Source organism: Poecilia mexicana, unplaced genomic scaffold, assembly GCF_051168715.1.
Source record: "Poecilia mexicana isolate PSO_F unplaced genomic scaffold, ASM5116871v1 scaffold_17, whole genome shotgun sequence".
In the NCBI taxonomy this organism is placed as follows: Eukaryota; Metazoa; Chordata; class Actinopteri; order Cyprinodontiformes; family Poeciliidae; genus Poecilia; species Poecilia mexicana.
Window position 1 is genome coordinate 20,884,306 of NW_028263386.1, and position 12,451 is coordinate 20,896,756.

At 36.4% G+C, this 12,451-nt stretch overlaps 1 protein-coding gene across 3 annotated transcripts in view; it reads left to right on the forward strand.

The window, feature by feature from the left end:
* Nucleotides 1-12,451, forward strand: part of astn1 (astrotactin 1) — a 343,361-nt gene that overhangs the window by 138,595 nt on the left and 192,315 nt on the right. For all 3 annotated transcript variants that reach the window (XM_088014719.1, XM_088014716.1, XM_088014717.1), the window contains one exon: nt 11,128-11,294. In XM_088014719.1, coding sequence (XP_087870845.1) covers nt 11,128-11,294 — 167 coding nt within the window. The remainder of the gene's footprint in view (nt 1-11,127; nt 11,295-12,451) is intronic.

A 12,451-nucleotide genomic window follows, 5' to 3' on the forward strand; every position in this document is an offset into this window, starting at 1 on the left:
CATCATTTGTATTATTTATGTGTCTATATGTGTGATTTTACCCTCTGTATATAACAGCTTTAACACATGATTGAGGAAACCAGATCTCATGCATAACAAAGAGCTCGCTGCACCCCAGACAATCTCAAAAAGACACTGCAAACACCAGCTCTGTTTTTGTTTCCTGTTAACATTGTGCCACTGTTTCAATCCAGTCTTTGGGGACTCTTAAGGGCCAAGTATGTCCAGCCCGAAGTCAAACAGTCGACTTGTGGTCACGTTGTTGCAGGATGTTTGTTTTTGCACACACACACACACACGCACACGCGCTCACACGCTCACACACACACACACACACACACCCACACGCGCACACGCACACACACACACACACGCACACACACACACACACTTCAAGGCCAACAAGACGCACTGTGCCGAGCTCTTGTGAAACCCCTCCCGCTGCGGCGTGCGTCATGGTGTTTGGTCATATGTGTGGTTTTCAACAGTAAGAGGAGAGACGGAGGGTAAAGACAATTATGAATGCGCAAGTTTGGAAAAGGAAATAATAATTGACGAGCTGTAAAATCTCATTTTATTTTTTATGTGCATCGCTGCACCGCATCAGCGTTTTGGTCCAACAGATGTGGGAGATGACATTACTGTCAAAGCACTTTTTCACATTGACAAACATGGCGAAACAATTGCGACCAATCGCACAATAGTTTTGCGTACAGAACAGGGTGAAAAGTTCTCCAGGCGGTTGTGACGACATTTGACAACAAAGTGATGTGATTTTTATGACACAGCTGTGAAAATGAGAATCGACGTTAGCCTGACCAAGCTGGACACTTTGGGGTCAGATCCTCCAGATAAAACTGTTCCTCTAATGATGGAAACTCTCATTTGACCTCTTTTGCAGGATTGTTTAGCTACTTTTACTAATCCATTTACTTTCAGCCAGTAGAGCGTCTGTGGCATTCTAAAAAAAAAAAAACTGTGCTCTTTTCTAAAATTCACTTTTGATGGAACAAAACACTTTCCTTAAAATGACAACCTTATGTTTGTCACAATTATACAAACAAGAACAACCACCGCAAAGGTCTTCACTTCACAAAAAAACTTTTTTTTTCTTTTTATAAGTGAGGTTGATCTTCTTTCCACTTGTAGGAAAAGATTTGTGGGATTTTTTTTCTCTTTTTTTTTTTTCCCTATAACTCATACCAAGAAACACCATTGTCTGGCTGCCTTTTTTGTTTTTGTTGCTTTGGGCCATCAGCAAGACTCCCACAGTAACCTTGCCTGATTCGAGTTCAAAATTAACACAACATTTAACATTTCACAGAACTAACCGATGACAAGATGCACATTATGCCTCTCTGAACAGCACCGTCCTTTCTAATGATTCTGAGCTGCACCGGACTTGGTGCTGCTGGCTGAAGCACTCTGCCGTTTCATTTTGTGTTGCTGAACTACCCCTTCGGCAGCAGAAACCAATCTTGACTGGGATCGCACTTTGTGATACTAAGCATTGTTGAGGGGAGTCAATACTTGGCAAATGTACAACTGGAGCTCAACTCTAAAGTAGAGCAGAGGAGCACATTAGATTGCCACTACTGATGTTTTCTCTCCTCGGGTCACAGGATTTTCCTGGATGTTGTGTGTTTAAACATAGATGGTTGATCAAGTACTTTTCCCCCTTTTTGCTTGATTTGGATTTTTGTTTTTTTTACATTTTGTTATTAATCCAACTTAGGTAGTTTTACCTATAAAAACTTGCTTGTCTTAAACCAATTTTTAATACTATGTAATCGCAATGCTGCTCCCAAGTGTTTGAGAGGGATTATTATATTAGTGTTGTATTTTAAAGTTATAAAATAGAATTGAAGAGAATATGTGGTTCAAAAAGGAGGATGTTCAATTAAACATGCTGTTTTTATTTGAAATTTAACAAGGCTGACGATTCCTCCTCAGATAGGAACTAGGAAATGTATTTGATCAATCATTTAGTGGAGCATAAGATTGTAGAATTGGCACCACACTAGACACTGTGGCAATTAAGTCAGTCTCATTATCAGAATCTGCACTTCTGCGGTTGTTGCCTCAATTAGGCACAGCCAGCTGTGAGACTGCTTTTCTTGGTTTTCAGGACACAACAGAACGGCAAGATCTTTAATAGCGAAGTGCGATCTCCAGTTGTTTTCAGGTTTATGACCCCCAATAATTCTGTCTAAAAGTCTGGTCCCTCATAAACAGACTCAAAAATAACACCTTCTCATTAGTGCAGCAGACTTTAAAAGTGGAAATTCAGAAGTTGCTTTCTGAAAAATAACTTTTTGTTTAGTTTCATGCCTGGCTTACTTTTAAACTTTTGCAAAAGAACGTTTGGTGCCAATTCAGCTAGTAATAACAAAAAGTTTTCGCTTTGGGTTTGTGGAATCTGAGCTGTAAAAGTCAGGTGCACAAAAGCGTCTAGGATAAGGGAGTGTGAACAAAAATGGCAAAACTAAACTTAAATTTGCCATCCATCTCTTTGATTTGCTTACTTTTCCTCTGAAGGGCGGACTTACAAACGCAACTCTCTAAGATGACCTTTGACTAAGCACATCGTCTAATCTCACAGTATATATATTTTTAAGATGAGTTTCTCTGTGGAAAAAAAACAAAACATTAAAGAGCAGTGCACATTTCCCCACTCGGCCAGATACATCTTTAAAGGTTATGAAAAAATATCTATCGGTTCTTAATTGGATATATCAGTCAGCATACCTTTCAGTTCCCTCTTTAGTTCTATAACTATAAAATTTCACTGTAACATTTCCAGGAGGAATGCAGTAGCATGTTTCTAAATCTACCAAATCGCACAATTGCAGACATTATTAAACAAAAATTTAAAGGAACAGCTTAAAAACTTTAAATTATGTTTTATCCATGGAATAGTCAAAAAAGAAGAGAAAAAAAAAAACTAGTTCACACTTCCAAAAATTTCTCGACATAAAAGTAACATTTTGCAATGATGGAAAGAGCCAGGGAGGAATATACCATATACATGGAGAGAGCTCGTTGGGACACGAAATATGGAGAGCCATTTCAGCCAAAATAAAATAAATAAATAAATGTGTGAAATAAATAAACAAATGAGTAAAATGAATCAATAAATGAAAAAAATGAGTGAAATATGAAAAATAAATAAAAATTGGGTTAATGAAAAAGGGAAATTGAAAAGTGGTTAAATTAAAAATATAATAATGAAAAATGGATAAAGGGATAAATGAAAAACAGATAAATTAAAATGGGAAATGGAAAAATTGATATGAAAAATAAATAAAAAAATGGGTTAATGAAAAAGGGAAATTGAAAAGTGGTTAAATGAAAAATAGATTAATGAAAAATGGGTAAATGGATAAAGAGATAAATGAAAAATGGGTAAACAAAAAAGGGAAAAATTAAAATTGGACAAACAAAAATGGGAACATAAAAATGGTTAAATTAATTTGGGAATAAATAAATGTATAAATGAACAAATATAAATGGGAATAAAAATGACAATTATTTATTTAAGTATTTTTTTATTTATTTCACTCATTTTTTTAATTTATTGATTTATTTTACTCATTTGCTTATTTATTTCACCAATTTATTTATTTAATTTTGGCTGAAATGGCTCTCCATAATGAAAAGGGTGAGAGTAATTAAACAAATTTCTTGACTGGGAAACCAAACGGTAAACAGAAACTAACAAAGAAACAAGACAGCACAAAACATAACATATCCCAACAAGAGAATGACACAAAAGAACAAAAATGAAATGCAACAATGAAACAAGAACCAACCAGATTACTAAAATAAAAAAGGAAGTAAGGTTCACAAAGTGAAATAAACTATAGACAAAAACTCTAAACTGAACATAAATTGCAAGAACTAAAATACAGAACAAAAATGTACAAAATCACCACAGGTTTTTCTCACTATAAAATCAGTATTTCTAGCAGTGCTGCTTCAGGATTGATTGTTACAAATGCCAGCTGCTCCATATATTTTTAAACTGGTTGGCTGTTTAGCTAATTTTTTTTTATGGCCATTTTAATAATCACACTGTGAACACGTCCTTTTGAAGCTTGGGTGTGTTTTCATTTTCCTTCGTTTTCTGCTGTTTGTGGCAGATGAACCTCTAAATGCCGTTTGAGTTGGTGCAACTTTAGGTTTATTTATTTTGTAAGTAGTGGGTATTTTGCCCATTGGTGTCCAGTTTTCTATGTTGCCTTCATTACGTGAGGAATATGAAAATGGATAGGTTCATGGCACCAGTTTTAAAATGGTGCCATTTTATAAAATAGTTCTTATAGTTTTTTATAAAATGATTTTTCCAATTATAGATTCAGATTTTATGTTAATTTTAACACTTTATATCCATGTTGAAATAATCAACATGATAGAGATTTAGAAATTTTCCAGCTGTTCAGACATTTTCTGAAATAAAATGAAGACCAGGAAAGCGAGAACAATTTAAAAAGTTGCAAGCTTTTTGTAAAACTATTTAACCAGTTTAAGTTTCTTTTGCGACTTACTTGTCTTAATTAATTATAAACCCTTCAAGCATGCTGGACCTTAATACTCCAATATGCCTCAGTGATCATTTCCCCTTGTACGCCAACTATTCACATATTCAAGAGTGCTTTTTTAGACAAGCACAAACATGCTATTTTTACTTTAAAATAATAATGTTTTCCTCAATACAGGAAAATGTCAATTATGTGAAACAATTCAGCATCATAAACCTAATATTTCATATTTTTTCCAAAGTCAGTGAGAGGACAGTATAATGGATACATTAATCGGTCATTTGTCCTCACAAGAGACTTAAGTTACAGTATAAAAATCTTTCTTTACATTTATTTTTTTAAAAATTGACTTGTAAAGAAAATTGTAATCCAGGCATATATTGAAGCATGCATTTTTTATCTAAGCTTCTGTAATTTCACATTTCTGCACCAACTTTCCTCACCAACAACATTCCCCCTCCATCCATGACTAATTTGGTTAATTGATGAATCAATAACATTGCCAATAGATTCCTACAGGACTTGCCTGTGTAGCTCCAAACTTAATCTCAGTTTTTCTTAATGATCATTGCCATGTGAGAGAGGGAGTCAGAGTGCAGAGACAGACCTGTAATCTGAGAGCTTTGCTTCTTGGCTCAACTCTATCTTTGCTGTGAAAGATTGGAGCAATGCTGCATTACTGCAGACAAGGCCTTTGCTCGAACATACCATCACTCGCGAACAAGAACCCAGAGACACTTTAACTGCTCTACCTGAGACAGACGCTGACTCCCAGCCTATAGGGAGAAGTCTTTTTCCAGTTGCAAATTGGAAAAATTGACCCGACTCTTATTCCGACTGCTTCCCGCTAAGGTGCAAACTGCTCCACTACATGTCAGTGGTTGTTGTTGTTGTTTTGTGAAGATCTCCATACAATGGCATAATCTGAAAAAGACAAAGGCTAGACCTGGATTTTCCAAAACTATATCCTTGTTTTCACAATTATGCATTGACATCCTGTCCACGAACACAACAAATGAGATCTGTGGCAAGCGGCAATCCAGCGTGCGCTGGGAACAAGCTGAACACTTGCTGTTGTCTTTGTGGTTTGTGGACATGGACCCAAATGCAAACAGGAGAAGCACAAGATGAAAATAGAATTTAATGAAGAAATCGAGGGACTGGCAGCACCTGAGGAAAACACACAGGGACAGAGGCGGGAGGGTGTTCAGTCAATTCATAACCAGCTCTGGTTGGTGTCTCTCCTCCGTGCAGTTCATGTGAACACAGCTTTTACAGTAGAGTGCGGACAAAATCAACTGTACTGAGAACGTTTAGAGGAGGTGGTCTCAGTGCAGTTCCAAATGAATTCTGGAGCGGTTCGTTTGTGGCGTTCATGTGATCCGACTTCAGGTGTCTGGTGCAAGATTGAGCCAAAGGCTTTCCTTTGGCCAGGTTTGCATTGCATTAGTAGATAAACACACTAAACAATGGTGGCAACTCTTTTTGTAAAGCATAAAGCCCCATGCAGCTATGAAGATTTTAAGAGGTATTTTTGAAACATTTTGAGACATTTTGTCAACTTTAAAGAAATCTGCCTTCAATAATTCGGCACGCTTCTTCAGTTTTGCACAACGTATTATATAAAAACAAATTAATTATATAAAGAAATTCTCAGACTAGCTTAGAACACAGTATATTTTCATCTTGTATTTACTTTTGGTTCTTCCCCTCCTGACGCGTCTGACCAATAAGCACAATGAACATTTCACAAGATTTAAAGTAGCAGGTTATGGTTTGCTTGGAGTTTTCACTGTTTGAAATAAACTGAGCCACCCAATAATAATAATAATAATTTAAAAAAAGCTAGAAGTTAACAAACTCATCTACTGATTCAGACCGAAGTAAACACAGTAGGTGAGAAAACAGCTGAGGAAATGAAGGAGCTTAAGTACTGAGAAGGAGAAAATGACTGACACGGTAACCAAGTGAGTAGAATCAGCAGCCTGTGGAACAGCTGGGGGAGAATCTAAGCAGGGAAGTGAGAGAAGAATGAATAATGGGCATGGGAAAAACCTGAATGGTGAAAGGTAAAGACTAATACTGACTCTAGAGTCTAAGGCAAAATGCACAGAATAGAACACAAGAAAAAAACAACTAATATTTAACCTAAATGAGTTTCATGAAAAAACTCTGACAATAACACTAAAATGATCAAAATGCAAATACAAATGCGAAGCAAAATACAAAACACCTGTGAATCAAAACAGTTGTTTTAGTTGGACTAGATGGCAATTCTCAATTCTTTGAAATGCAATCGTAATCTTAATGTTAGAAACATGTCCACGTCAGAACTAGCATCACCGGTGATTTAGCACAGAGTGGGCGAAACAACTTGCATACAGATAAAACGCCCGTACAAAAGAGAACAAAACCAGATTTATTTATTTGCTTTTTAAATATTTAACCTAAACCTTTTGTGACTTGCTGACTAAAGCCTCTTAGGTATTTACATCCGCTCTTTCTGGAAGAATATTGCTTTTCAGTTTCAGTCTTTGCTCGTACCTATCAGCTATCAGCTGAATTTGAAAACTGCAAAGATTATCCAACTCCTCTCAGAGGGATTTGTTGCTGTTTGGCAATAGCATAGAGCTGATTCCCTTAAGCCTAAAAAGCACTGCAGGAATTTATCTCCATTAAGCAACGGGATTAAAAGCCGTGGTGGTTCAAGGGGTTTTCAAGAGAAGGCTTTGTACTGGTAGCTTGTTCCACAGAATAACAGACAGCACTTTTACTCACTGTCTGCTTATTAAATGATGCGAGAGTAATGGCGTCGGTGTTGTTTGTGTCAGTGGATGGCTAATATGCTGCCCCAAATGCTTGCAAATCTACATTCTGCCAATTTCACAAAACCTTCCTCCATTTTTCTGTTATTTTGTCCACAAACATTTCCTGTGTAATTCTGAAATAGATGAAAGAGCAAAGAAATCAACAACAAACAAAAAAATATTTTTTTACTCAAGTTTTTTTTAATGATTTTGTTTTGTAAAGCCTGCTTTTATGTCACTGTATTACTTTGATACCAAACCTTTCCATCATTGTTGACCTCCTGAATATATAGCAAACAAATTTAATGTATACGTTTCATTCATGAGAGGAAGCCACCCCCCTGGCATTTCACTTTATTGAACAATGTAAGAACTACAAAGGCTTCTTGCCATGAATGTATGACTTGAGGGTTTGAGGCTGAAATGCAGATATTGAACACACAGCTTGTAGTTAGAGACTGTACACCAGTCTGAAAGCTGTTCTTTTCAGCAGACTTCAAAAGCCTTATATGAGGCTACTAGTACTGTTGGAAGTACTATGTGTAACAACACAAAAATTAGACCAAATGTTTCAAATTCTTTATTTTTTAAGGGTTTTTGAATGTTAACTTCCTGTTATGTTCCAGGGGATTATTGACCCTAACTCTTATAAGTGGCATTGTTTTATTGTGCAAAATCTTAAAATACAAAATTATATTTTAGTCAAATTCTCATTTATCCAAACAGCCAAGCAATTATGCTTAACTGATTATATTTTCAGTGATTTTGTAAATTAAACATGATGTGTACAGAAGATTACCAGTGATCGAGCCAGGATTACAGACAACATTTGTGACAATCTCAATTATTAGCAATCCACAGGTTATACACCTGTGATTATTAGCTATTGGATAAATGGATAATAGCCCAGAGCTACTGTTGCCTCTGCTTGTCAGAACCTTGTTACGAATAAATAACCTGAGATTTCAAGCAGCAGGCCAGTGTCTCGTCAATATATCCAACACATGTAAGAAACATATCCACAAATCTACCAACTACTGAACAGGAGCTCCAGTAATTTCAAAACTATTCCACAGATATATTTGAGGATTCAACGTCTCATACGCTCTTTACATCACCAACAATAAAGTATTGACCCTGACGTTCTCTTGCTTAGTGACAAAATCAATAGCACTAACTTAGCTTGCAGCCTCGTTCTGCGCTGACGTGTCTCCAAATATTTCACATTGAACATAAATTCTTGTAATTTCCATTTGTTTGAAAAAAAAAGTCACAATGATCTAGTGACTACAACTGTGACATGTTCTATTGTGCAGCATTCCTGTAGTTGTTTAATTTTAATTTACAAACTGAATTATATGAAACTGATTTGCTTGTGGAAAACAGTTTTATAATACTGATGCAAGACAATTTGCTTTTTACAATAATTTTTTAAAAGTGCAGGCAGAAAACCCTCAGAGCTTCATTATTTTCTGTGTAATTCATTCAAACAGATTTGATATTTACTCATCATGCCCTCCATCATAATATATTGCACTTCAATGCCATGTGAGTCTACAGAATATTGTTATTTGAGTTCCAGCTTAGTCAAGTTGATCGACTTTTGTTACGGACATGTAAAAAGATTCTCTGACCTAAGTGCTGAATTAGAGATGCCACATGCCGCACATAGACTCCATTACTGCAAGATATGTGTTCATAGTATACAAATGTTGCAGTAGTGATCTTATTCTGTGCTATGAATGCAGACGCCATGATTGCACTAATGGTGTCGTACTTGTGTCTGCATGCCAGAAGCGTTGTCTGACGCCAGCGTATGACACTTGGCCTTTCTTTTGGGTAAATCAACCCATATTTGTATCCATAAAGCCTTGAACTTGGCCTGATAAAAAGGACAATATGAGATTTGACAAAAAGTAACTTGATCTGTCGTGCCAACGCAGCACACAGTCAGTCTTTCACTCTTCACCCCAATACACACACATTATGCACCAGCTGGATACAATTTCAGGCACGACCTTCTTGGTACTGGATTGGACACCCTTTTGACCTCAGAACTGCCTTAATTCTGCATTACATTGATTTGTCGAGGCTTTTTAAACACTTCTCAGAGGTCTTGATCCATGTTGACATGATGATGGTTGTATGCAGTTGCTGCAGATTTGGCAGCTGCACATTCATGATTCAAATCTCCCGTTCCACAAACATCCTAAATGTGCTTCAGTGGCCTTCAGTGAACACAGTGCCACGTACAAGAAACCAGTTAGAGATGATTTAATCTGTGTTGCATGGTGCGTTATTTTTTGAAGCAGCCATCAGAATGTGGAAACGTGTCTGAAAGGACAGACATGGTTGGTGACTGTCCTGACAGGCTGTGGCTTTTAAACAATGTTAAACTGCTACTGCAGGGCCCATGGTGTGCCAAGACAAATGATGACGAGACATGATGTTGTTCCATGTTAAAGCTCTTTGAAATTAGCAAGCATATGAGTTTTTTGTTTGTTGATTTTATAAATTATGCTACAACAATGGTAATCACTTAGTTGCCAAAAGAGTATTCCATTCAGTTTCATTGTAAGAGCCTGCATCTGAATATTCTGGACCAACTTCTTATATTTCAACATCTGAAGTTGCAATTGTTGCTTATTAGTTTATCCGATATTTTTTTTTTCTGTGTTTTGCAAATCATGGCGAGCCACTTGCATTGCCTTAAACTTAAAGCACACTTAAGTTTCAACTTTTTTTTCCCGCTTGGTGTGAGAAGAACAGATTACGCTGCACTTTGACAGAAATGCAAATGAGACAAGATTTTTACAGCAGACCTGTGAGCTTCATTAAGCCAAATGAGGCACCTGAACTTTGTACTGAATTCAGTAGGACTAGATAACAAAATGAGCCGGCACGGATACGTTGTTGCTTGAAGGAATTCTATTGCCGGGTCTCCATTGTGAATGCAGTGGTACCTTGTTAAAGTGTACTTCATCAAAGTTGCCTTTGAAGTATTAGCTGACAGAAACTATTATGTGCAGTCGACTTGACAGGTCTATAAAAAAACATCATGGGAAATTCTGAACAAAGCTGGGGAAGACAGGAAAGCTGGGGGTGAATTCAGGTCTTGGAGCTCTTTTATAAATTCACTCCGATGCCAATTCTGTTTTAAACAAGGAGATGTCAAATAACATTCCTAATTTCTAAGTTAAAAAAAAAGTTTTTCATTAGAGAGAAAAGTCTAAGTGTACCAAAGAATCCAACTCTCTCCTTTTGTAATTAAAAGTAAAAAATACTGTGCAAATTTGTTTTTTTTTTGTTTTTTTTTTTGTTTTTTTTGATAAACCAGAATAATTTTAAAATGAGAGAGCTCTTGATTACAAAGTATAATTAATTACTGTGAAGATTAAAAGTTTGAATTCTCCGTTTTTGTTAAAATTGAGCCATAGAGAGCAATTATTCATATATTGTCAATAAAATAAGCTCATCTAAAAAACAACAACATATAATTATATTTCAAAACAACATTTTGCATGTGTTACTATCGTTACTGACGTACTTTCAGCAAATATTGAATGTAAGTCAGTTTGTTGTGTTATTCGTTTATTCTGCATGGAGAGGTATTAACACAGCCTTGCAGTTTACTATGTGTCTGCCAATAATCTAGATGCGTTTTAAAACAGGTGTACCACTGCGTTATCGCCATTGGACCCAGAGAGCATGTGCTCGAGTGACACAGGTATTTAAAAGTATTAACCCGAGCCATTTCCTAACACTTATTTCCTTTACAGTGCCCTCCAGGGCTTAGTCCAATGAAAGATGGGACCGGGTGCTACGACCACCATATTGGCATCGACTGCTCCGACGGCTTCAACGGTGGATGTGAGCAGCTGTGCCTCCAACAGCTGGCCCCTCTAGAGGATGACCCAACCCTCTACAACATCCAGATGTTCTGTGGGTAAGCAACAGCACGAGTCAGCGGTTTATATATGTAATTACTCTTAATTAATTTGTTTCATAAACCTGTCATCTTAAGTCCCGTCATCACTAATGAGACGGGGTGTCATGCAGACCTTTATCCATCCTTTCATAAACTCAGGGAAGACATTTCAGTTCAATTGTTACATATTGAAAGGGTTTTCTAGCCACTTGTAGATCCAGTCCTTGGTTGGATCTTTTGGGTTTGAATGTTAAAACAAACTCCCCATTCAAAAAAAAAAGAAAAAAGAAACTACTTAGATATAATTAGAAATGCTCAAAAAACACTTTGTTTTAATTAATGTGCAGATTTAATATTACATGAAGTACAATTTACACAATTTTATACGTTTTTTTTAGTGACTTTGAAGACCATTGAATAAAAGGATTTAATATACCCTAAGCAAAAGAAAACAATTCATCTTGGGTGCCCTTTCAATACTCTTGAAATATTTCTTCGAAGTTGGTAAAAAAAAAAAAAAAATCTACGTCAATATCATGTAGATCTGCCGACACCCCCATGCCAGCGAAACGGAGGGATGGACACAGCATGTGGCTGAGTGCCTGATGTTGCTATGGCAACTAGGTGGTGACTGACAATTGATTCTTGTGGTTGGTGGAATTCATCCCTTTTCTGTCTTCATTCCATTCCATGTGTGGATATGTAAAAGCTTATATGTTTTTTCTAGAAGTCAAGAAATTACTTCTTTCTGCACTTCTATAAGAAACTTGGTCATCTCAGGATGCATTGTTAAAAAAATCTAGACTATAGTAGATAAAGCAAACTCTTAAGTATAAAACAGGAAAAAGTGATCACATCTAAAGGGGAGTGCGAGAATATTATATAACCAGCTGTAAGTACTGAATTATTCTGAAAGAAAATGCCAGGTCAAAAAGAAAGCTTCAAACCTAGTCTTAAATTTAAACATTGGCTCCTGAACCCACACTGGAATGTGATGCCACAAGAGAAAAGAACTGAACTGAAAGTTTTACTTCTAGACAGAGAGGAATATGGAACTGTACAATGAGCTTAATCAAAACTTTATTAAAGCTTTTTATGCAAAGCTGAAAAAAAAAAGTTCAGTTATTACGAAAAAAATAAACTCAAGCACACTTGTCACTGCACCAATCCTTTGG